This window comes from Glycine max, chromosome 18 (assembly GCF_000004515.6).
Source record: "Glycine max cultivar Williams 82 chromosome 18, Glycine_max_v4.0, whole genome shotgun sequence".
NCBI lineage: Eukaryota > Viridiplantae > Streptophyta > Magnoliopsida > Fabales > Fabaceae > Glycine > Glycine max.
In genome coordinates this window covers 14,665,380-14,692,075 of record NC_038254.2, presented here as the reverse complement: position 1 = coordinate 14,692,075, position 26,696 = coordinate 14,665,380, and the positions used below count along the sequence as shown (strand labels likewise).

General features: G+C 34.9%; 2 protein-coding genes across 2 annotated transcripts; both read left to right on the top strand.

Annotated features, from left to right (window-relative positions):
• Positions 1-6,246: 6,246 nt before the first annotated feature.
• LOC100815365 (protein FEZ) lies at positions 6,247-9,138 on the top strand. The gene is made up of 3 exons (XM_014770422.3): positions 6,247-6,998; positions 7,301-7,605; positions 8,193-9,138. The coding sequence occupies exons 1-3, from the start codon at positions 6,815-6,817 to the stop codon at positions 8,907-8,909; spliced, it is 1,206 nt and encodes a 401-aa protein (XP_014625908.1). The 5' UTR covers positions 6,247-6,814; the 3' UTR covers positions 8,910-9,138.
• A 2,324-nt stretch (positions 9,139-11,462) lies between these two features.
• Positions 11,463-12,606, top strand: LOC100792469 (uncharacterized). Its single transcript, XM_003551914.4, has 2 exons — positions 11,463-11,994; positions 12,077-12,606. Exons 1-2 carry the CDS (start codon positions 11,642-11,644, stop codon positions 12,282-12,284), a joined length of 561 nt encoding a protein of 186 aa, XP_003551962.1. The 5' UTR covers positions 11,463-11,641; the 3' UTR covers positions 12,285-12,606.
• Positions 12,607-26,696: the final 14,090 nt, after the last annotated feature.

The window sequence follows — 26,696 nt, the reverse complement described above, 5'->3', positions numbered from 1 at the left end:
TAATTGGACCAATAATCCTATATTAGTTTGTGTTTGTTGATTGGTTTAAGATTTGTCTATTGATTGGTTCTAAATTTTGATAAATTATATTAATTTTTTAATCAAATCTAAGTTATCATGCATCTACTTTAATCTCTATCACTAGATTCACGCTAATAAATTTGGTGATATATATATATATATATATATATATATATATATATATATATATATATTTTGATTGAAGGTGAGGGGACTAAGCCCACTTTAGTGATAAATTAATATTATATGAATAAAATATGATTAAATTTGTTAATTCATATTGCTTCATGCCTTCATCCTAACCCAAGTTCAGTCATTGTTTGTAGTTTTTTTTCCTGAAAGCTAATGAATTTTATTGCAGTAAATTAAAGGACCAACATCAGCACAAGGAATGCTGATACATGGCAACAAAATAGTATCATGTGTATAAAGTTTTGTATAGCCTATTGAATTTTATACTCATTGCAAAAAAAAATATCCTATTTGACTCATTTAGTATAATATCAACATATTAATTCATCATAAAATAATAATTTCCTTAAATATCTTTTATTAAAAGTTAACAAAAAATATTTGTTTTCAAAATAAATTAATTATAAATCTGAATAGCAAAAATAGTATAAAAATGTAACTTTTTCTTTATAGGGTTAAAGTATATCTCTTAACTCATTGACAAATGCACCAATTTGTCTCAAGTACTAGAGTATTCGGGAGTCCGAGTGTCGAATCTACATAAACTTTATTTGTATTTAAATTGATCCAAACTTAATTTTCAAGCAAAAGATAAGGAATTGAAAGTGAAATATTAAAAAGGAAAAAGTAAAAGATAAAATGACAAGAAAAATAAATAATAATTTGAATGCAAAAGATGATTTCAGAATTAAATATATTGGGGCCTAGCATGCCCAATTGTTAAACTCAGAAAAGGTTAGGCCAAAAAACGGCTGCTCCTCATAGAAATTTCTCATATAAATACACTTTAATTACAATCTGTCAAGCTGATTTTCAGCCCAATAAATAGCTAAACTGCCATATACACAATTACAGCTAATTATCCTGATTTTCAGCCCAATAAATAGCTAAACTGCCATATATACAATTACAACTAATTATCCTAATTAAGAGAGAAATTGTTACAAATAAACGTGCAATCCCATACAATTTGCTGTGACATTTAATTCCGTTGACATCCCCCCTCAAATTGATGCCCGGAAATCGACTAGCATCAATTTGCTAAGTAGAAAATTGTGTCGCTAACGTGTTAATGTTTTAGTGAAAATGTCAGCTATTTGAATGGAAGTTGAGATGTGTGGTAGACTGATGACTCTTCGATCACAGGCATCGCGAATAGAGTGACAGTCAACCTCAATATGTTTAGTCCGTTCATGGTAAACTGGATTTGCTGCAATCTGTATGGCACTGGTGTTGTCAGCATGCAGCGGAGTTGGTTGTGCTTGAGAGAATCCAAGCTCTGTGAGGAGACCACGCAACCATATTATTTCGGAACAAGCGGCAGACATCGCGTGATATTCTGCTTCAGTGGAGGACTTTGAGACTGAATCTTGTTTCTTACATTTCCATGAAATAGGAGCATTCCCTAGGAACATACACCAGCCAGTAGTAGATTTTCTTGTGTCTGGACAACCAGCCCAATCAGCATCATTGTATGCTTGGAGTTGTATGGCGGAATCAGTAGGAAAAAACAGACCATGCTTTGGGGTGCCAAGGAGGTATCTAATGATCCGTTTTACTGCTGAAAGATGCAAATGCCTCGGAGATTGCATGAACTTACTCACGGTGTGGACAACAAAAGAAATATTTGGACGAGTGATAGTTAGATAGATTAGACTTCCCACGAGCTTGCGATAGTGAGTGGGATCATCAAGAAGTTCACCTTCATCTCTCCGATATTTAACATTAACTTCCATGGGAGTGTCAACAGGGGTGGCATTTGGGAGTCCAGCTAGTTGAACCAAGTCTTGAATATACTTGTGTTGACATAAAGAAATGCCTTGGTGATGATAATGCACCTCTAAACCCAAGAAATAAGTGAGATGGCCTAAGTCTTTCATCTGAAAGGTTGAATGCAATTGATTTTTTATTCTAGAAACAACATCTTGATCTGAACCAGTGACCACAATGTCATCCACATAAACAAGAAGCACCACGATGCCTTTAGGAGTCCTTTGTAGGAAAAGAAAGGGATCATACTGACTTTGAGTGAATTCAAAAACAAGTAGTGTCGAGTGAAACTTTTCAAACCATACTCTTGGTGCCTGTTTTAATCCATATAAAGAGCGTTTCAATTTGCAAACAATATTAGGTGAAGGGGTAGGCATACCATTAGGAAGCTTGATGTAAACTTCCTCCTTAAGGTCACCATGAAGGAATACGTTTTTCACATCCATTTGATGTAGTGGCCAAGATTGTGAGGCAGCAAGAGCAAGAATAGTGCACACAGTTGTCATCTTGGCGACCGGTGCAAAAGTCTCATCATAGTCCAGTCCATATTGTTGCTTATTTCCAAGCACAACTAAATGAGCTTTGTAGCGATCTATGGATCCATCCGAACGCAGCTTTATAGAGAACACAAACTTGCTACTTAAAGGCTTAACAGATGTGGGACACAGGACTATATCCCATGTTTGATTTTCTTCCAATGCTAGAAGTTCAGTTTCAATAGCTTTCTGCCAACAAGCATTCTTCATGGCCTGGCTATAAGAGGAAGGGATAGGAATAGAGGATAATGAGGCTGTCATGAAATGGATATACCTGTCTGGGGGCTTAATAATGCGTGAGCTGCGTCTTGGAGGAGCTGGTTCTGGTTCTTCTACTGGATCAGCAGCCAAGGAATTATCTCGAAGGGGCCCTTGAGGTTCTGTCTGTTGATTTTGGTTTGCAGTGCTACGTCTGCTGTAGGTCAAGAGAGGTTTAGGAGATGGTTCTCTTGCATGAGAGTTAGAAAACAATGGCAAAACAGAAATTGGAGGAGAGGTAAGGTCAGGATGTGATGCAAAAAAGTATACATTTTCTTGGAAAATGACATTTCTAGATACTCGAATCCTACGGATGGTAGGATCATAACATAGAAAACCCTTTTGATGAGGAGAATATCCAAGAAAGGCATATTCAACAGATTGTGCAGTGAGCTTGGTGCGTTCTCTTGGAGGAAGATGGACATAACACACATGACCAAAGATACGAAGATTTGAGTAATTGGGTGGATGACCATATAACCGATTGAAAGGGGATTCATTACCTATTGATGGAGATGGCAATCGGTTGATAAGATGAACTGCAGTGGAAAGGGCTTCACACCAAAAACGTGATGGCACATGAGACTCCAGCAAAAGGGTGCGGACAACATCAAGCAAATGGCGATTTTTTCTTTCCGCTACCCCATTTTGTTGTGGAGTTGAGGGGCATGACCTTTGGGATACAATGCCATTGGATTGCAAGAATTCCTGAAATGAGTGTGACATGTATTCTCCCCCATTATCAGAGCAAAAGATTTTTATTTTTGACAAAAATTGGGTCTGAACAAAAGCATGGAAAAATTTGAAAGTGGAAAAGATTTCATCTTTTGATCGCAGAAAATAGACCCAAGTGAAGCGACTATAATCATCAATAAAAGTTATGAAATATTTATAATGAGCATGAGATATAACCGGTGCCACCCCCCAAACATCACTGTGGATGATTTCAAAAGGTTGTGTTACATTAGACTGATGTGTTGGAAAAGGCAGAATTTTACTTTTACCAAGTTTACAAGGAATACAATCAAAGTGAACAACATTGAGAGATGAATTGTGTTTATTTCCAAGATAATTAGATTTGAGCAAGTCATGAAGTACATTTGCGTTTGGATGTCCAAGACGCTTATGCCACACTTGGTAATCAACAATAGCAGAATTACAAGAAACTAAAGGCAAAGAAAGACTGGAAGGCAATGAGAGTTGGATTGGGAAAAAACAAGGAAAGAAGTGCAGACTAGGGTCTTGGATCGAAACCTAGGCTGATACCATGTTAAACTCAGAAAAGGTTAGGCCAAAAAACTGCTGCTCCTCATAGAAATTTCTCATATAAATACACTTTAATTACAATATGTCAAGCTGATTTTCAGCCCAATAAATAGCTAAACTGCCATATATACAATTATAGCTAATTATCCTAATTAAGAGAGAAATTGTTACAAATAAATGTGCAATCCCATACAATTTGTTGTGACATTTAATTCCGTTGACACCAACTACCCTTGATGCAATATTAATGTGTTTCTCTATTTAATACTATTCCAATTTTCACCCACATCTACTATGATACTCAACCCTGACCCTTCACGATGAAGAGCCTAATTTATTTATTTTCTCTTCCAAATCTCTCTGATAAAACAGTATATTGCATGAAGTTTAGAGATATATGCATAGGCTAAACAATACCACTTTATCCCTAGCAATGATTTGTTTAGATTTCCTTTTCCAATTCTTTGGAAATTAAACACTTCTCAATGCATAATCCCTAATCAGATGCATGGATGATCAGACCATTCAATAACAATAAAACACAGGAAAGAAACAATAAAAATTGATATTGCATTAAATAGATAATAAGGAAAGATTACATTACAAGGGCATTTGGCTGCTAGGCTCCCAACAATGGGGGTTTAGCTTATCATTGCCATGAGAGGGGCTGATGTGGATAAAAGAAGAAGAGGGATGAATAAAAGAAGAGAAGAGGGGAACGACTATAGAAGGAGAGTTTCTCCTATTAGAGATACTTAGGGCTTTGGATGTATTCATTAGAGAGCTCTGAGTCTCGATATGTTTCTCATTTGCTTCCTACTCTTTTTATAGGCCTATGGTAGCTTAAAATTCATGCGACCTCACGCTAAGCGCGCCCCTCTCAATTTAGCGAGGCGTTCACGTACTTAGCACGGAATTTCGCGCTAAGCGCGTGAGGAGATGTGCTAAGTCTGCTTGTGTGCTAAGCGAGTTGTCTCATCTTCAACTTTTTCTTCAAAGCTTTTTCTTTTTGCATCAATTTTCCTCCAAAGCACTTGTAATTTACTTCTTTTGAATCCTGTTGGTAAAAAATTAACATGATATTAAATATCTCATTATTTCATTAAAAAAACAACAATAAAAGAAATAAATTCTAATCATTCTTAATCAAAATTGATTATCAATTAAACTCAAATTTCATAGTTATCAATATTAACATAACATAGCTAAGAAAATGGTATATGTAATCTTTCGTTGGTAGAATTTGTTAATTAATATTACTTTGTCCCAAAATAATACTTCCTCCCTCTAAATTGTTTTATACAAACCAATAAAATTTAATAAATAAATAAAAAATAATAACAATTTTATAAAATTAATCTTATAATCTTTAACTCATTTTTTATTTTTTTTCATATTATTAATATTTTAAGGATATAAGTAAAAAAATCTAATTAGTGTTATATTGAAAAATTAAAATGATAATTATCATGAGATAATTTTTTTCTTCTAGAAGGAGGGAAAAGTTGTGCTAAGTTATTTTACACTTGGTAAAGAAAAATAATAAATAAATAAAAAAGAATAATAATTTTATAAAATTAAAATTATATCATTATTTATTTATTTATATATTTTATTGTCTACCATTAATATTATAAATTATATAACTGAAAAAAATAGTTAACTAATATTACATTCAAAAATTAAAAATAATTATTTTATAATAATTTTTTTTCTCTATAATTGTAATAGACTAATATATTTCCTTGTGGATAATTAAAAGCTAGCGGTCCCCTCAACCACATTAGACTTTGATCACACGTCCGCTGTTGTTATCTGCAATTTGACATTAATTAACGAAACAATTAATTAATGCTTAGTATTAAACCTTTTCATCCTGACAAAACCAGTGGAATAGAAGCTCTGGGGAATGGAATAGAAACGGGATTCTCGGACTCTGAGGAGCCTTGAAACCATTAATATAATGCTAAGTGGGTCTAACTAGAATCTTTTGTTGAATTCTATATTTGAGCAATGTTTGGAATCTGGTTCTGGCCCACGTTTCCAAATCAATTTTCAAAAGTTTCAAACACAAGGCAATAAAATACTATCATTTTCTTGGAACTTTTCTTTGTCTTGGCTTGTAGCAGATAAGCCAAAACATTCATGAGGTTAATCGGTTGAAATTAAGGGTAATTGATCTTAATCCCTATATGCTGCTAGTTTGGTGGTTTCTTGAGATTCCACCTTTTTTGGTCATAAACAAATCACAGAAAAAAATGGTTCTTTCTGATAAAAGTCACAAAATCTTTCATGACTTAGATTTTGTTTCTTGGTGTAGTACTTCGTTCTCTTTTTAAAGAGCCTTTCCCTTTGCTTCTTCTTCTTCTTCTGTATATAGCAGCCAAACCAATAAACCAAACCACGCAAAACACACACTCCTATAAACCTCACCACAAAAGACGGCTGAACCTTCGGAGGCAGATCCCTTCTCAGGAATCATATATATATGTAGTTGCTTCTTCACATTGAGTGAACTTCACTCACACCTTTGTTTTTCAACTCTTTTCAAACAGCACCTCATAGTACACTTCTTTTAGGGTTAATTACTTCAAAGCCTTAGACCAGACATCTCTTTGAAAACCACCTTCCACTCTTGTTTATTTTCTTTTCTTTTCACTGGTTTTTGTTAAATCTTGAGGAGGCAAAACAAGGGTCTCTCTCTTTTTCTCTTTTCTTTCATTGAACAGAAGATTAGGCTTTGTTCTAGAAGAAATTAAACAGTTTAAGACATGGAAGAGAGAAATCATGATGGTGAGAAACTAGATGAGGTTATGCTACCGGGTTTTAGGTTTCATCCAACTGATGAGGAGCTTGTTGGATTCTACCTGAAGAGAAAGATTCAGCAGAGGCCACTCTCTATTGAGCTCATCAAGCAGCTAGATATCTACAAGTACGATCCTTGGGATCTTTCAAGTAAGCAACACACACGCTTACTTGATTTATGTATAACTAAATTATGAGTTTAATGATTATAAACTGAGAGGATAAAATAATTTTACACTATCAATTAATTAGAAATAATTGTTTGTGACTTTTAAAAAAATTATTGTAAAATTCAACAAATTTATTATATTTAATAATTTGTAATGAATGATCAATGTGTTAAGCTACCTTATCCTGCTAGTAGATAGTCAGGTTTCTTATAAACTATAGTACCCTTTTTGGTACTTAGTTTCAAACAAACTAGTCATTTTTTCTATGCTTTTGATGTGTAGAAATGGCCACCACTGGGGAGAAAGAGTGGTATTTCTTCTGCCCCAGAGACAGAAAGTACAGGAACAGTGCAAGGCCAAATAGGGTAACAGGAGCTGGGTTCTGGAAAGCTACAGGGACTGATCGCCCTATCTATTCCTCGGAGGGCTCTAAGTGTATTGGCCTCAAGAAATCTCTAGTATTTTACAAAGGAAGAGCTGCAAAAGGGATCAAAACTGATTGGATGATGCACGAATTTAGACTACCTTCTCTCACTCACCCATCCTCAGACCCCAAGAAGTACATGGACAAGACTATTCCTGCTAACGTGAGTAAAATTTCTCAAAACAATGTTTTCCTTACCCAACTTATATTTAAAAAAAAAAACCCTTTTTATGTCCTAATTTTTATACTCAAAATATACTCCTTTTTTCCTCTCTTTTCTTTCTTCATTATATTAATTATCATATTTATTATTTTGTTTCTTTTCTTTCTACTCACTCTTCTCTTTTCTTTATCTCTATAAAGAAAAAAATAAAAATGAAATGAAAAAAAGTGGATGTACGTTTATAATAATTATACTTTCATTTTCATGATAGTTGAGCTTTGATATTTCCAAGGAAAAGTATACTTCAATTTGGACTATATAAGTAGAAGGAAGAGAGATATAAAAAAATAAAAATAAAAGCAAAACTGATAAATGTGGACAAATAATTTAATAGAGGAAATGAAATGAAGGGAGATATAAGGAAAAAATAGAGCAGAAATGAAATGAAAGAGAAACTGAACCTACAAACCCATTTTACAAGGGATGTAATTATAAAAAATGGCATGATACCATCATTTTTCAGGTTGCAAATATCAATATATATATGACTTGCAATTGCTGACATTATCTCGTTTTTGAACATGCAGGAATCCTGGGCAATCTGCAGGATCTTCAAGAAAACCAATGCTACAGCTCAAAGAGCTCTATCTCACTCTTGGGTCTCTCCCTTACCTGAAACCACAACTACTTCTGATCATAGAGATGGCAACCAACTTTGCCAAGCAAACATGCCATTCACAAAGAAAACTAGCTTAGCCAGCCAGTTTTATACTTTCAATCATAATGAATCACAACACTCAACCACTACTAGTACAACTCCTTGTCCTTTAGATGTTGTAGCCTCTTACAACAAACCACTTATTAATCCATTAATGCTCTACAAACCCTCAGATCGGTTACCCTTTTCAAATGGAGACCTAATTAGCAGTGGCGTGATATTCTCATCTCTTGAAACCTCAACAACCAGTGCTAAATCTTCAACGGATGCTTCTTCCTTGCTACTGAGTACATCATCTTCTGTGCTTGGAGATTTTAGTAAGACCTCTGAGGGAACAATAACCACAAACTTTGGTGGGTTACAAGAGCATGGTAATGGCTACCAAATACCATTACTACGTGACAACATGCAAGGAAACTTCGGCAACCACGATGACAATGCGTTGGGGAAGATTCCTAATGTGAATGTGGTACCTCGTGTTGGTGACCAACAATTGGAGACAGTGCGATCCATTGGGTTTCCATTCAATATTGGCGATGCATGGAAGCCTAATATGCTTTGGGATACTTCCTCTTTGTCCTTGTGATGCACCCTAGTTATTCTACAACCAAGTATTATACTTGGTCCAATTTACATAAATTAGAAGCCATTTGTTTTTGTAGCTCCTAACAAGCAGGGACTATGTTAGGACTGTGAACCTTTTTAATTTGTAACTCGAGACAACTTGTGAACTCAAATGTTTGTAGAAAGAATTTTGGAAGCAATGTGGAAGTTTTAAAACAACATGAGATGAGAGAAAACAAGTTATGTTTTCATAGAGGCATCAATACAATTACATCTATTTTTTTATCCATATATAAAAATCAAAGACTGATTAATTAGATCTCCTTGGTTGTTGAATTTAAAAGTTTACATAAATTAGTGTGAGATCCATAAAATTGTAAGAATACTTTATAAAAAATATTAAAATATCTATAAATAATATAATAATTTTTATGATATTTTATATATCAAATACATTAATTCACTTTACTTTATATAAAATGAATAAAATAATGGGATTGAAAAATATAATAAATATTAAATTTTCAAAATGTAATATTAGAAATTTTGTGGAACATTTTTTATGTTTAACTAAGATAATGTTTGTTTGATTTGGTTTATATATTAATATGCATTGCTTCACAACTAATCTCAATAAGTAAAATGACTCATAATAGATTCTAAATAGTAAATACTATTATATAAATTTTTCTTAATAATTTATTTTTCTCTACCTTAATGAACTTTTTGTTAAAATAAAATGACAATTTGGCAAAATTTAAGTTGAAAAATACGTACACGTAGGTCAAACTTATTCAATTAATCAAAAGTTAGGCTTGAAGCTTACTCAAATGCATCATTAACCTGGTTGGAATATGAGAGATCCCATTAGAAATTATCAATCACATTTTTCAGCGGAAATTAATTATTAATAAACTTAGTAAATATTCTAAGTCAATATCATGATATAAAAAAATTTCAACATTAACTATATGTGTCTAAATGAAAACATGTAAATATTAATATATGAAGAATTATTGACACCATTTTGTGTAAAGTAAATTATTTAACATGTGAATTTAACATATTATTTATTGAAATTATTGATAAAACTGAAGATTAACAAAATATCGTAGAAACTTGAACGAGAATGACAAAAATAACTAAAAACCTTACCATTATTTTGTCATGAACGTGCTAATTATATAATTTATTATTAAAAGATATATTATTATTGTCAAGAACGTGTTACCACTTACCATTATTCTTAATTTCTTATTATTCTGCAAAATAAGAAATCTGCAAAATATATTAAAATTACAATATTTAACATATTTTATATTTTAATTATAAGAATTTTTTTATCATCATGACACTGCTTTGAGTTTTACTCATAACTAATTTTTATTGAAAAATCTTCTTAATTATCTTTAATAAAATCTTTTTTTATAATCACGTTTTTCATTTAAAAGATTCAAACCACTTCATATAAGGAAACTGAATTTGATACCACTCAAACCTATGTATATACATTTTTAAAATATTATTTATAATAAATTATAAATTGATACAAATTATGTTTAATATATTTCTTACATATTAGAATTATATTTCTGTATTTAAATAAATCTGTATAATACGGGAATATTAGATCAAATGATCACGTTACTCATGTGTAATGATAAGTAAACAAAGAGATCTTGCAACAGAAGTAGGGTCCATGTTATAACTGCGGCTCCGGAGTAAGACTCCGCACACAGAGTCTGTAATCCATGTTACGAATACTACGACATGTATGTTATAAGTAAACAATTCGATTTTGAAAGAAAAATGATTTCTGAATAATCATAAATTATCTAGAGAGAGAAAAAAATAAATAATAATTAATTAATTGATTTAATTGATAATATAATATGGTGAAAAAATTATTAATTGAGTATTTAAAATTTTTTATTATCAAAATATAATCACTTATTTTAAAAATTGCAACGGAACCCAGACTTACTTGTAACTGCGGCTCCACGCACACAAAGTCTGTAGTCCATAGTATATTGATTCTAATTCGATCACTTTGGTCAAGCACACAACGAAACATACATGACGTGTATGTGCACATTATTGTCCCATTATAATCAAATTAATTGGACGTAGAGTTTCTTTTTAACACTCAATTGATTCTCTTGCATCAGATGAACTCATTCTAAGATAAAATAGTATTTTTAATTATAACTTTATTTTTAAACCAAAAATTGGACATCATACTTATCATCAAGGACTTTTGGTATCAAAGTATATAAGGCGTATGACGCACAAATTTTAACATCATTATATACAATTAATGTCTAAAAATATAAGACATAAAGATGCGTATACATAAATAAAAAAATTTAATTAAATGAAATATGTCAAATATTTAAATTGATGGATATATTCATCTTTTTTAAATTAATTTTTTATGTTTTTTAAGTATATTAATTATACAAATGTCACAGTTTGAATGTTTAAGCCATCAAAAAATTAACTTTTCAATAAGAAATCTAACAAAAAGTGTTCATTAAAGTGTTCATTAAGGTTTGGTGTCGAATACGTGTCCGCAGAATAACATTTCAAAGAACATATATCCGTGATTCATCATATAAGACCAACCAGGTGGGTAAGAGATTAGAATTGCATTCCAACTTCAAAAGCCCCAAATCCCCTTAAAATTTTGGCAGTCTGTGTGATCTAAGAACCAGAAACCATCCTCACTAACCCATTTTGTGTTGTGGAATAAGCATGTGTGAGAGACCTGTCCGTCGTATCCCTCATGAATTCATCCCTCGCATTATAAAACCTCGCCGTGTCACGGCCTCTGAGCTGTGGCCTAACTTACTGCGTGATCCTATCATTCATAACTTCATCCCTACTCATATAACTACACCCACAAGTGCCTCTCTTTTTGCCTCCAAGCCTCACTCATTCGATTCACTCACCAGAGAGTGTCCATGTACCCTTCAAAACGACATGTCGTCGTCTATTCGCTTCGTTAAGCAGACTCGGACCGCATCCGATTCTCACCGTAGAAACTGGAACCAAGTCCACCCAGAGTTCAATATGGGTTACAGGGTTCAAGTTCAGCAAGAATGCAGGTAAACTCAATTTACTGTTTTTTCTGCTTCTTTCGATTCAAAATCAATTTTAACTAAAATCAATTTCATTGAATGTTGCAAGATTACCCGGAAGAACAAACAATAAGAGAGAGATCCAATGGCACAACAACTCAGAAAATAGATTAGCAGGCAAAAGGAAGATGTATGATCTTGATGATAATTTAGAATGTTCTTCGTGGCCCTTATTGACAGAAACTTTGGACGAGGAAGACAGTGATGAGACCTCAGATTCAAGTTCAGATTCTGAAACATACTCTGGCCCCTCATGATCTCAATTGTTGACAAACATTGGATTAATTATCGTATAATTATATAGAATAAATTTTTGTGATTTATTAAATATATAAAAATGATGAAGCATACTAATTTCATCATTAATTACACTCAGTTAATAGAGTTGTAATTCGGGTTTTTGATTATGGGATGAGGTTGATGAGTTTGGGTTACTCATGTAGTATCTTTGAGAAGTTACCACTCATATTAGTAGAAGCTTTCTCTTACAGTCTTACTAGCTTCTTCAAAAGCTTATGCATAAGTTAATTTTTTTTGTCCTGAGTTAGAGACGATATGGATTCCCAATCACGATATGGATTCCCAATCTATTAGATTAGAGATTGATCTCGTTTATTATGTGTGATTGCGGTTGGTCCAAAGGAGTTTTGCAGTGAAAATCAAACATGATTTTCCCATTAAATAAATTATTTTTTCATATATAAACGCAATAAGACTTTATGTCATTACGTGAACCTTATACATTAACTAATTAACTAATTTTAGTTTATAGGAAAATTTATTATATTTTTTCATGTCATTTTCTTTTCCTATAAGTACTTATGCCAATGTTTTATCTAAACATATCCTAATATGACAAAATGCAAATAATTGCTTCCTACTTCCTACATTCTACACCCTAGTGTTATGCTCTGATTCATCATCTCCGAAATCAATGTCACTTAGTTCTCCCTCTTGCTCTAAACATCAAATGCTCTAACATTTTTATCTCTTCCTTTACCTCTCCCAATTATGATAGATTTTCTCTTCTTATCAACCTTAGCATTTAAGTTTCTTGAACCTATTGAAATAAAAAATATATCATAACATTATATTATTGATTTATTGTTAAGTAGTACAAGTTTTAAAGTCAAACAAATACCTCTTCCTTTTTCTTACTTGGAACTCATTCTTCAAGTGTAAATTACTTATGTATATCCATTCATGAAGCATCAATTGGTAGTCAAGGATTCTCTTTTTCAGTATCCCCTTCTCCTCTCTAGCCTTTTGCCTCATCTCAAGTCGAAGATCTTAACACAGGTAAGAAATTTTCGTGTTGCTCTAAGCGATCATCTCTTGGTAAAAACTTAATCAAATACACTCCAATAGCACTTCAAGTTGGTACCCATAACCCATAAAGAAAATCACCTTACATACTGCCAACCAATGATCCTCACTGCTACACCAGCAACAACAATATGATATACATGATTTATCCTTTGTCCATAATCTCATATTGCACCACATTATTTTGAGTATCTTTAAAAATAATCCCACTTTATCATTAGAAAAAAGTCATTCAAATAATAAATAAAAAATTCAAGGGTGATATGACATCTTTTTACACCCCAATTTTTAAGCTACATATCTTGTTAAAAATTGAAAATTCCAGCCCTCTTCATTCACATCATATACACATATGCCCTGCCTTAAAATCAACGGATTGACAGGTTTTCCTTCAAGAATAAATTCATTGCTTCCTTTCCAAATAGCTCAACAAATACTTCCCACATGAGCAGATACTTGGTTGGCATTTTCTGGACATACCCTTTGAATCTCCACGAGTTTCTGCCAAAGCCAAAGTTGGAAGATTTGAACTGTATTGGAATCAATGCACCACTAGAAATCACATCCAAACCAAAGGGGTCGTGCCCACGGATAAAACAGGAACACATGTTCGACGGTTTCAGGTTCTTTTCCACAAATGGGGCAGATATTTACAAGCTTCCTCCTGAAAAGATATTCAAAAGTTGGCAAAGCATTTTGGCAAATGCTCCACATTAGGATTTTAACATCTGGAGGAGCTACAATGCTGCAAATTGTGAGCCATAGTCTTTGTGATACACTGTGATAATCACTGTGAGATTAATAAAAGATTAAATTGCACTAACCCCGAGGTTTTGGAAAATGCATAAAATTCCTTTCTTCTACCCTTACATTAATCTACGAAAACATTATACGGACACCTCATATACATTACAATAACCCCCTTAATTGTTTAAAAAACATTAAACCATATCCTTTTGTAAGGGAAGTAATTGTAAGGAAGAGGTTAGTGTAATTTCACAAAATCTTAGGGAGGGTCATGTAATTTACTACTAATGAAAAGAGTAAGAAACCTTACGTGCTTCAATAACATGCTTTGAGACTCATGAGACAATGTGATAGCAATACTACACAAGCATATAGTAGGCCCAAGAGAACAAGTGCCATACGAATCTACCAGAATCTGTTATAACAGAATTCTATCCCACTACCCCACCCATTTGGTTATTCTGTTTTAGCTATCGTGCAACTACACTCGGACCTAGTCTCATATTATAAATAATGTACTCCACCAGAAGTAAAGAAGAAGAGAAGAATTATGAAATACCAGCTTAGTGTAGCTTAGCATAGAGTAACTTAGTTTCGGTTCATATCAATTGGTCTGACCTGCCCTTCTCTGCCGTTCTTCAATGGCAGATGTTGAACCTCTCGACGCCAGCCTGGACCGGCTCGAGGCAGCCATGACCAATCTCGCCATAGTGGACTCCGATCTCCATGCATCTCACCTTCATTTAGACGCGCTCCGCACTTCCATGCTCTTCAAAATAGATCTCATTAGCCTGAAGCTAGATACCATGATCTCCCGCCAACGCCCCCTGTTTCCTTCTTCGATACAGCCTCCACCACCGCTGCCGCCAACGTTTCCTCCTTCAGCACAACCACCGCCGCCGCCGCCGCCGCCACCGTTTCCTCCTTCACCGCAACCACCATCGCCACCGCCAGCTCCTCTGCCTCGCTCTCACGTGCCTCCTCCCATGGATGGACAACGAGATAGTCCTGTCATTGGAATTGATTCCAGCACCATCGACTTCCCCGTCAGCGTGTGGCAGCACCATCATGCCGACCTCAACCGCCACTTCCTGTCCATCCAGTTGTGTCCTCTGCCGCTCTGCACCAACACTCGCAGTTACCGCACGATCCCCTACAACAATGACATCTTCCTGCTAAGGGACGCTGCCGTCGCGCACCAGATTCGTCCGCATTGGATTTGGATTCTCTTCGCTACTGAGACTCCGCTTTGCTCCGTTCGTCACCAGCGTCAACGACCGCCGCCACATCCACTACCACCTCCGAAGCCACCGCCTCCACCATCATCTCCGCCACGGTCTTTAACACCTCCCTTGATTGCTCCACGGCGTGGGTCACACACCCATTCCTCTCCTTGGCCATTCCATTCCGTGGCACGGGTCACACACACGCTTTACTGATTCAGACATTAATATTGTTAGGCCCACAAACAAAGTAACTTCCCTAACATACCTCTTGTTTTCTAAACTCACCCCTGTTTTCGCTTGTTTTTATTGTCCAACCTTGAGGACAAGGTTGTTTTGAAGCGGTGGGTAATGATAGCAATACTACACAAGCATATAGTAGGCCCAAGAGAACAAGTGCCATACGAACCTACCAGAATCTGTTATAACAGAATTCTATCCCACTACCCACCCATTTGGTTATTTTGTTTTAGCTATCGTGCAACAACACTTGGACCTGTAGAAGCAAAGCTTCAAGAATTATTTTGATGATGCCAAGGAATTTCAAAGATCATTCAAGATGAATTTCAAGGATAAAGAAAACAAGATGTCAAGCAAAGCAAAGATCTTAAGATAAGAATTAAGATAGACTCTTAGAAAAGTTTTTGAAATGCACAAATGATTGGCCAAGTGAGTTTCTATCTTAACAAAAACTTTTTCAAGCATTTTACTCTCTGGTAACCGATTACCAGAGATTGTAATCGATTACCAGTGGTTGTTGGATCAAGTGGCCTCAGAATAATTAAGAAGGGGGGTTGAATTAATTATGAATGTCTTGACTAATTAAAAATCTACCCTTCTTAATGTTACTAGATTCAATTAGGCTTTTACTACTAAGTCAAGAAAGTAAAGAACATAAATAGAAACTTAACCAAAAGTAAAAGCAATAATTAAAAGTACACAACAGAAATTAAAGAGTGTAGGGAAGAAGAAGACAAACACAAGATTTATACTGGTTCGATCACAAATCGTGCCTACATCCAGTTCCCAAGCAACCTGTGATTCTTGAGATTTCTTTCAACCTTGTAAAATCCTTTACAAACCAAAGATCCACAAGGTATGTACCCTCCCTTGTTCTTTTTGAATAACCAAGTGGATGTACCCTCCACTTGAACTGATTAACAAGAGATGTACCATCTCTTGTTCTCAGTATAACAATCCCCAAGTAGATGTACCCTATACTTGTACCACAAAGGATGTACCCTCCAATGTGTTGGAACAAAGAATTCTCAGGCAGTTAGTCCTTTGAATCTTTGTAAGGGGAAACAAAAGATATCTCAGGTGGTTAGTCCTTTGAAATCTTTTGCTTAAGGGGAAGGGAAGAATCAAAAGAATTGTGACTTTTGGAAATGTATTTTTTGAAATCAGTCACTGGTAATCGATTACCATTAAGGTGTAATCGATTACACATCAACAGATGTGACTCTTCATTTTGAATTTTGAAAATTAAAACGTTTAGAAGCTCTGGTAATCAATTACAAGCATTGTGTAATCGATTACACAAGTTTAAAATACTTTAAAACTGTTTAAACATAAGTTGTAACTCTTGAAATTTGAAATCTTAACATTTTAAAACACTGGTAATCGATTACTATCTTCTGGTAATCGATTACCAGAGAGAAAAACTCTTTGGTAATGATTTTGTGAAAACTTCTTGTGCTACTCAATGTTTTGAAAAACTTTTTTAGTACTTATCTTGATTGAGTCTTCTCTTGATTCTTGAATCTTGAGTCTTGAATCTTGATCTTGATTATTCTTGATTCTTGAAACTTGGTTCTTGAATCTTGAATCTTGAATCTTGATTCTTGAAACTTGATTCTTGAATTTTTGGAATTTGCTTAACTCTTGATTCTTTGGCATCATCAAAATAACCTTGGAAGACATTGCTTCCACAGTGGCCACAAAGCTTTCTGGAAATGTTTTCAAAGTTGTTTTCAAAGTTTTCAAAGCTGTAATCAATTACCAAAACTATGTAATCGATTACCAATGCTTTAAAACGGTTAAAAATGATTTTGTAAGTGTGTAATCGATTACACATCATATGTAATCGATTACTAGAGCTTTTGAATGTTGGACATTTGAATTTTGAATAAAAATAACTGTGTAATCGATTACGCCAATGCTGTAATTGATTACCAGAGAGGATTTTCGAGAAAATCTGCCAACAGTCACAACTTTTCATTGGATTTTTGAATGGTCATCAAAGACATTTAAATAGGTGATTTGGGCATTAATTTTCTTCAGAGTTTTCACTGTTCACAAAAGGCATAATCCTCTTAAACAAAAAATCTCTTATCTTCAAAAATTCCTTGGCCAAACACTTGTGTTATTCAATAAGGAATTGAGGGCTTCATTGTAACATCTGTCTCTTTCAAGAGAGATCATTTCTTCTTCTTCTTCTTACTTCTGAAAAAGGGCTAAGAGACTGTGAGTCTCTTGTTGTAAAGCATCTGAGCTCAAAGGAAGGGTTGTCCTTGTGTGTTTCAGAAGGTGTAAAGGATTTGTGAGATAGTGGAACTCCCAAGCGGGTTTCTTGGGGACTGGACATAGGCAACGGACTTTGCTGAACCAATACAAAAACTGTGTTTGCACTTTCTCTTCCCTTAAACTCTTTTATTTATTGTTGCTTATTGTTTCTATTCAGTAAGTTTAATTTGAATTATTATTTAGGAATTCATTTTAAAAGAATCTTGGGACTTGGGTTAACATCAAAGTAGAATTTTTAATTGGGGAATAGTTTGTGATATCTTAATTCAACCCCCCCCCCCCCCTTCTTAAGATATCTGAGGCCACTTGTTCAACAGGACCTAGTCTCATATTATAAATAATGTACTCAACCATAAGTAAAGAAGAAGAAAAGAATTATGAAATACCAGCTTAGTGTAGCTTAGCATAGAGTAGCTTAGTTTCGGTTCGTAACACAATGATCAACAGTTTATTCCCGAGAGATATTTTATGTTTGGAGGAACCCCTGATTTCTTAAAGTTCCTTGCAATTGTCCAAAACTAGATTCTTTAGAAAGCGACATTGGCTAATGCATTCAGGAAGAACTTTGAAAGCATTGCCAGTTAGGACTAAGAATTCTACATTGGGGAAGCTGGCAGGTGCCAAATCATTGTAGTTTAATCTAACATCTCTCAAAGACTTAGATGAACTTAACCTTACTTGTCCTTCACTTTTACCAAGGATCAAATTTACATACCGTCCACATTGTACAGCCATCAATCTCTTGAGTTTCGGTAACATCAAAATACTTGTTGAGATCTTATTAAGCATCTTGCACTTGTCCAGCACTAGATATTTAAGCCCAGTGAGTTTCCTAAATGACAATGGAAATTCTTCAATAGCAGTTCCAGACAAATCAAGATTTTTTACATGTTTCATTTCCTCTAATATGTTTGGCAAACATTGGAGACTAGAGCATTTTGTGAGAGACAGATATTCAAGTGATGTTAACTTGAAGTTGTGAGGAAGAATCCTTAGATTGATGCATCCAATAGCACTGAACCATGTAATTTTATCAAGAAGCCTGATGGAATCATGAACTTCTACTAATTCTTGCAGTTGTCAAGGCACAACGTCGTTAAATTTTGGGCTCCGGACATGTCAGGTGCTTGTTTTATGAATGTGCAACCTCTTAAAACCATTTCACTCAAAGACTCGAAATTCTGGTAAGCCAAAATTAAAAACTAATTAGTTTTGGAAATTTCCAAATGCAGTTTATAAATATAAATATATAAGACAAACAAAAGATTTCAAGAAAGATATCAATTGTGCATACCATGATTTTGAGTTGTTTGCTTAATATGTTGCAAGTCTTAGACAGGTCTAACATATCAAGCCTCCTTGGATCAAATTCAGGTGGCAAAGACGGTGAAGGATATCCCCACCACTTCGGCACTCTCAAACTACTTGGGAGATGCTCGGGGCCTCTGGAAAAGTGAGCATTTTCAATAGATAGTAATTTTAGGTTTGTCATCTTCTTGAGCTCGCTTCCATTCCATCGAACTTCCTTATTCTTCGGCAAGTGTAGCATGATTACTTCAATTGTATCAGTTCCCTTTTAAGCCAAAAGAATAATAACAAGAAGTTAAATGTTACTTGTTGGGAATATCAATATATCATGCACATATTTAGAGAAGTTTCAAAGTTATGAAGCAAATTATCCAAGTATAAACACAAAATTCAAAAAGAAGTTGAGAATCATGCCCTCTAGAACACACTTGTCAAAACAGTTTTCTCTAAGTGCAAAAAGAAAAACATTATTAGCACATACCTTGTCATTTTCTAAAACATCAACAATATTCTCATAAAGCCATAATCTACTACGTTTTCTAGGTTCTGATGGTGATCCTGCCTGATGTGAACCTGAGTAGGAGCGGATCATTTGATACAGGCTACGGAGGTTTTGGATGACGCCACTTCCAGTGAAGGAAGATAAGTCAGGGTAGACACCACAAGGATTACCTTGATAAGTCTGATAATTGGTTCAACAAGGAACCCGGAGAGAAACTCTCACCACATTTTATAAAAATGCCAAAAGTTTTTCTTTATTGAAAATAAAAAACCAATACTTATAGTGTATCTGAACAAAAAGATAAAAATAGGCATGGGCCTTCTAAATAAGTTGGGCCAAAACTACAATAAATAAAAATTATAACTAAAAAACATATTTAACTTGGGCCTTCAAATTAATCTGGGTCTTCAGCAACAATTAATAGTCTTGATAGTGTCTCTGCCTCTGGGCCTTCATCCTTCTCCACTTGGGCCTTCATCCTTCTCCACTCGGGGGCTTTATCCTTCTCCACTTGGGCCTTCGCCCTTCTCCACTTGGGCCTTTAGCCTGTATTTGGCCAATTTCAGGATTCTCATCATTCCCTCCTTCTTGGAAAACATTTGCCCTCAAATGTCCAGGATCATCACCAGGTTCAAGTACCACTTCCTTCCTTTTCTTGTTGGCTTGCTTAGTATAACTTTCATTCTTCTTTGCAATTTGCACCTTCACTTTGTCATACAATCTTTTCATATACTCAACTTTGACCTGTGCATCCTTATGCTGAGTCTCTTGGGGCTTGCTGTTGTAAGTTGGCTTGTTAGGCAATAAAGCTTCTAGAAGGAGATCAACTTGATGTTCTATGCTTCTTAAAGGTGGCAGTCCATTAGAAATTTCCTTGTGAAAGACTTCTTTAAATTCCTGCAATAAGGGTTGAACACTAGGAGAAACATAAATAGTTAACTGATTAGAATTATCACTCTCTCTCTTGTGTATCACTCTTTTCCTCGGGTGTATCACTCTTCTTTTTCATATTCCTTTGTGGTGCCTCACTATTTTCTTTCTCTTGTTCTCTCTTTTCTCTCATTCTGATTTGGTCATCACACACTTTTCCAGGGGATAGAGGTTTAAGAGTAAACGAGGAAGATTTGGCTATTCGTTTGTAGGGCTCTTCTTTGTTACGATTCAACAAACGTTGCATTTGTGTAGTCCACGCGTCCAGAAATAAGCGCTGAGATTCGTCCAATTGATGATATACACCACCATTGTCACCAGCTCTTGCCATGATTAAGGAACAAAGAATTTTGCAGTAAATTTAAAAAATAAAATTCAGGACCTCACCACACTCTACTCACGTGTTTCTCTCTTTGATGGTAGTTCACTCGTGTTTGATGCTCTCAATATAGGCTTTTGTGTGATGTTTCCACTCTTGCCTTTTACCACTCACTCCCTCTTAAGTTCCTGGATGAATCAAATTAGACACACAAGGTATATAACAGGAAAGACAGTTTAATTATCACAGACTGTGTAGCAAATTTAATTTTGATGACAAATCAGATTTGATTTTGGTTAACAGATTAGACTTGATTTCGATAGCAGATTGGATTTGATTTGGATAACAGATTAGACTTGATTTGATTTGGATAACAAATTTTGATTTGATTTGATTTGGATAACAGATCAGATTTGGATAACAAATTAGATTTAATTTGGATAAAAGATATGATAACAAATAAGATAATAGATAGGATAGCAGATAAGATAACAGATATGACAAGTAAACTTCAAATGCTCATAACTTTTGCTACGGTTGTCCGTTTGAGGCCCACTATATATCAAAACGCTTAGAATTCAGAGGAGAATCTAGATAAGGGGATTTGGTACACGATTTTCTGCCAAAAAAAAGCCTCTAACTTCCTCAATTTCGTGTTCAAAGATCAAACACCCCACTTTCTTTTCTTTTCTTTCTTTTTTCTTGTTTTCTTCTCTTTTTTTTCAAATTTCTGCAACTTTTTTTTTAACTTGAAATAAAACTCAAAAAGATTTTTTTTTTTGACACAAAGTCTAAAAGACACAAGAAACAAGAACAAGAACAAAACAAAGACACAAACAAGAACGCAACAAGACGCAAACAAGAAAACAAATAACAGAACAAGGACAAAACACGAACCTGGACAAATTACAAAGAAAAATAACAGGATAGGATAGAACCTGTATCAAGAGCCGAAGCTCTGATACCAGATGATGTGAACCTGAGTAGGAGCGGATCGTTTGATACAGGCTACGGAGGTTTTGGATGACGCCACTTCCAGTGAAGGAAGATAAGTCAGGATAGACGCCACAATGATTACCTTGATAAGTCTGATAATTGGTTCAACAAGGAACCCGGAGAGAAACTCTCACCACATTTTATCAAAATGCCAAAAGTCTTTCTTTATTGAAAATAAAAAACCAATACTTATAGTGTATCTGAACAAAAAGATAAAAATAGACATGGGCCTTCTAAATAGGTTGGGCCAAAACTACAATAAATAAAAATTATAACTAAAAAACATATTTAACTTGGGCCTTCAAATTAATCTGGGCCTTCAGCAACAATTAATAGTCTTGATAGTGTCTCTGCCTCTGGGCCTTCATCCTTCTCCACTTGGGTCTTCATCCTTCTCCACTCGGGGGCTTTATCCTTCTCCACTTGGGCCTTCGCCCTTCTCCACTTGGGCCTTTAGCCTGTATTTGGCCAATTTCAGGATTCTCATCACTGCCTAACAATTTCTCTTCCCATGTTCTCTACCAATTTATGCATTCTCACAAAACCGTATTGATCAATCTTTATTAGAGATTTATCGATCACCACTCGAATAACATACTCTAGTGAGAAACCACGACCTTGGAGCAAAAAACTCACAACATCTTTCAAATCGTAGCCTCTAAAGAAACAAGTGATGTCAAGGAAAATTCCCTTCTCATTTCCTTTCAAACCCTCATAGCTAACTTTTAGTTTTTCCATAATATCTTCATCTGGAATTCTTTCAATGGTATCTAATGTTGCTTGTCATTCAGACATTGTTTTACCATTTAAGTTAGAACCTATTATTTCCAAAGCCAACCATTGGAATAATGTACTACACGCTTAGAGATATCCATGTTGTTGGAGCTATTGATAACAGGAACTCACACACACTCAAACAAGTTATGGAGAGAGAGAGAGAGAAGATTTACGCTTTTGCACAAAAGATGCACACTCACTGTATCTCTATTATTCACACCTTTCTATTTTATAACAAAAGTTAGTTAGATATAACTAACTTTTAAAATAGAAAAGTAACTAACAATTACAATTTAATTGTTTAAATATGTTCACAACATTCCCCTTCAATTTTAACACTCTACTACTCCCAATTTTTTCCTCAACAGCTCAAATCTATCAACTTTAATTGGCTTAGTCAAAACATCAACAATTTGTAAATCTGTTGGACAATGCACCACTTCAATGAGTCCTAAATTCACCTTCTATATTAGAAAATGAAACTTTGCCTCTATGTGTTTGTTTCTTCCATGTGAGAATGATTTTTTTGCCAAGTTCATGGCAGACTTATTGTCTATTAGGAGCTTCAAAGGTTTCTTCACTTCAACTCTGATTTCTTTCAGCAATGAGTTGAGCCAAATAGTTTGCCATGCAATAAATGCTCCAACTATATATTCTGCTTCACAAGAGGACAATGCTACCACTGGTTGTTTCTTGGAGCACCAAGAGATTGGTGCACCAGAAAACTTAAAGATATAACCAGTAGTACTCCTTCTATCAATTTTGTCTCCCTACCAATCAAAGTCTAAATGGCCAATCAGTTCTCATCTTCCTGTTTTGCTTCATTAGGGAACAATACTCCAAAGTTTTGAGTTCCCTTCAAGTACTTTAGGACTCTTTTAGTAGTTTTCATATGAACTTGCTTAGGTTCATGCATAAACCTATTGATCAAACCAACTGCATTGCATATATCAGGCCTACTATTGCAGAGATATCTCAAGGATCCAACAATTTGTGTGAACAATGTTGAATCCACTACTTCACGTTCATAACTGCTCTCCCATTTAGGGTTGGTCTGTGCAGGTGTAGCAGTTGGATTGAAGTTTTCCATATTAAACCATTTCAATACATCAGCAATGTACTTCTTTTGTTGCATCATGATCCCTTCTTCTGTGGTTATAAACTATATCCCTAGGAAGTAGGTCAATTACCTTAGGTTTGTCATCTCAAATTCAGATTTCATCAACACTTTAAACCTTTCAATCTTAGTTGAGTCATTTCCAGTCATTAGTAGATCGTCAACATAAAGACAAATGATCACTAGACTTAAGTTCTTTCCTGACTTCACATAGACTCCATATTCAATAGAGCATTTAGCGTACTCATGCTTAGTAAAAAAATGAGGCAATCCTCTTATTATAGCATTTAGGTGCTTGCTTTAAGTCGTACAAAGTCTTATTCAACTTGTAGACCTTATATTTCCCTTTCTGCTCAAAACCAGGGGGTTGTATTACAAATATTTCTTCACCAAGTGGGCCATTTAGAAATTTTGACTTCACATCAAGATGGTAAAAGGACCAATTACTTCTCCTAGCTATGGAAATCACCAGCCTTATTATTTCAATCTTGGAAACTAGGGCAAATACTTCTTTGTAGTCCACTCTAGGCTTCTACAAAAAAACCTTTAGCCACCAATCTTGCTTTATGCTTTGTTATTGACCCATCAGAGTTCAACTTCAACTCGAATACCCACTTTACAGCGATGGGTTTCTTATTGGGAGGTAGCTCAGTCAATTCCCATGTTTTGTTCTTCTCAATAGCTTTCAATTCCTCTAGCATAGCATTCTTCCAAGTCAACTCCTTTACTACTTCAATGAAATTAATTGACTCAATGTCAGTTAGCAATGCAAAGTATTTCAAGTCACCATCATCAGTAACTGCATTATCTGGGAGCATTTCAAAGTTTTGGAACCTTGAAGGGATTTGTCTTTGTGGTCTGTGTTAAACATGTATAGTAGCAGTTGCCTATTAATTTGTTATCTGCTAGCTATTTGACCGAGTCTTTAGGACTGTTTATTTTATTTTTTTGTTACTTAGTAGCTGTCATGTTAGTGGCTATTGTTTAGGAAGTCAGTTATTGCTTTTATGATTTCTTTCAGTTACAAAAATCTCTATTTAAACAGATTATTATTCAATAAAAAGTGTGCATTCATCTCCCTTCATTCTCTGAGTTACGTTTATTATCCTACAAATTGGTATCAAAAGTCTTCTTCTTAAGAGGGACCTATGAGTGAACCGAGTGAAACCCACCACAAAAAGCCAAAACACCTTGCTTCAATTCATCAAATTGATGGATTTTGAAACACCGTACACATCACTAGCACCACCTGTGTTTGATGGTGATAATTATCAAATCTGGGCAGCAAGAATGGAGGCACATCTGGAGGCAAATGATCTCTGGGAAGCTGTTGAGGAAGACTACAAAGTTCTTCCTTTACCAACCAATCCAACAATGGCTCAAATAAAAAATCAAAAGGAGAGGAAAGCAAGAAAGTCAAAGACAAGAGCTTCTTTGTTTGCTGTTGTCTCAAAAGAAATTTTCACTTGAATAATGACCATCAAATCAGCATGTGAAATATGGAGTTTCCTCAAGAATGAATATAAAGGAGATGAAAGGATTAAGGGCATGCAAGCCCTGAATCTGGTTAGAGAATTTGAGATGCAAAAAATGAAGGAGTCTGAAACAATTAAAGAGTATGCTAACAAGCTTCTTAGCATTGCTAACAAAGTAAGATTGCTTGGTTCTGAATTTTCCGATTCAAGAATAGTTAAAAAAATACCAGTGACTGTCCCTGAAAGATTTGAGGCTATTATTACATCCTTGGAGAATACTAAGGATCTGTCAAAACTTACCTTGGTAGAACTTGTAAATGCTTTGCAAGCCCAAAAGCAAAGAAGAAGAATGAGGGCTGATGGTTCTGTGGAAGGAGCATTACAAGCTAAATTGCAAATTAACCAAGGAGAGAAAATCAAGTGGAAGAAATGCAAGAAGAAGAATTTCAACACACAAGTGCAGTGGCTAACACTAGCAACAATAATGGAGACAACAACAAAGGATTTCCTCCTTGCAAGCGCTGTGGCAGAATGGGTCATCCCCCTTTCAAATGTTGGAGAAGGCCCGATGTTAAGTGTGAAAAGTGCAACAAGTTGGGGCATCATGTGAGAATTTTCAAAAGCAATCTTCAACAAAAGAATGAGGCTCAAGTTGCAGATCAACAAGAGGAAGAGCAATTGCTTGTAGCAACTTGTTTTACAAGCAGTAGCTCAACTGAATGTTGGCTAGTGGATAGTGGTTGTACCAACCACATGACCCACGATCAAGAGCTTTTCAGAGATTTGGACAGATCACAAGTATCAAAAGTTAGAATTGGAAATGGTGATCTTATCACTATTGAAGGAAAAAGAACTGTAGCCATTGAAAGTTGCACAGGTACAAAATTAATTTATGATGTTTTGTATGTAGCTGACATTGATCAAAACTTGTTGAGTGTGGGACAATTGGTTGAGAAGGGTTTTAAAGTCATCTTTGAAAATAAGCACTGTTTGATTAAAGATGTCAATGACAAGGAAATTTTCAGTATCAAAATGAGAGGCAAAATTTTCTCATTTAACCCACTGAAGGAGGAGCAAGCAGCCTATCCAGCTACTGTAAATAGTACAGAAGCTTGGCACAAAAGATTAGACCATTTTCATCATGCAACTGTGTTGAACATGAAACGAAAGGAGTTGGTTCATGGCTTACCTCACTTAGATTCTAAATTACCATGCTGTCAAGCATGCCAATATGGCAAGCAAGCAAGATTACCCTTCAAACAATCAACCTGGAGAGCAACAGAGAAGCTGCAATTGATTCACACAGATTTGGCCGAACCTCAAAGGACTACTTCGCTTAAAAAAAGTAAATATTACATCATCTTTATAGATGATTTCACTAGAATGTGTTGGATTTACTTTCTCAAGTCTAAGTCAGAAGTTG

Excerpts from the sequence above, each read along its gene's own strand:
- LOC100815365 (XM_014770422.3), top strand. The coding sequence starts at position 6,815 with ATGGAAGAGAGAAATCATGATGGTGAGAAACTAGATGAGGTTATGCTA. Across the intron at positions 6,999-7,300 it reads CGATCCTTGGGATCTTTCAA|AAATGGCCACCACTGGGGAG; the intron begins GTAAGCAACACA and ends TTTGATGTGTAG. Across the intron at positions 7,606-8,192 it reads ACAAGACTATTCCTGCTAAC|GAATCCTGGGCAATCTGCAG; the intron begins GTGAGTAAAATT and ends TTGAACATGCAG.
- LOC100792469 (XM_003551914.4), top strand. The coding sequence starts at position 11,642 with ATGTGTGAGAGACCTGTCCGTCGTATCCCTCATGAATTCATCCCTCGC. Across the intron at positions 11,995-12,076 it reads CAAGTTCAGCAAGAATGCAG|ATTACCCGGAAGAACAAACA; the intron begins GTAAACTCAATT and ends GAATGTTGCAAG.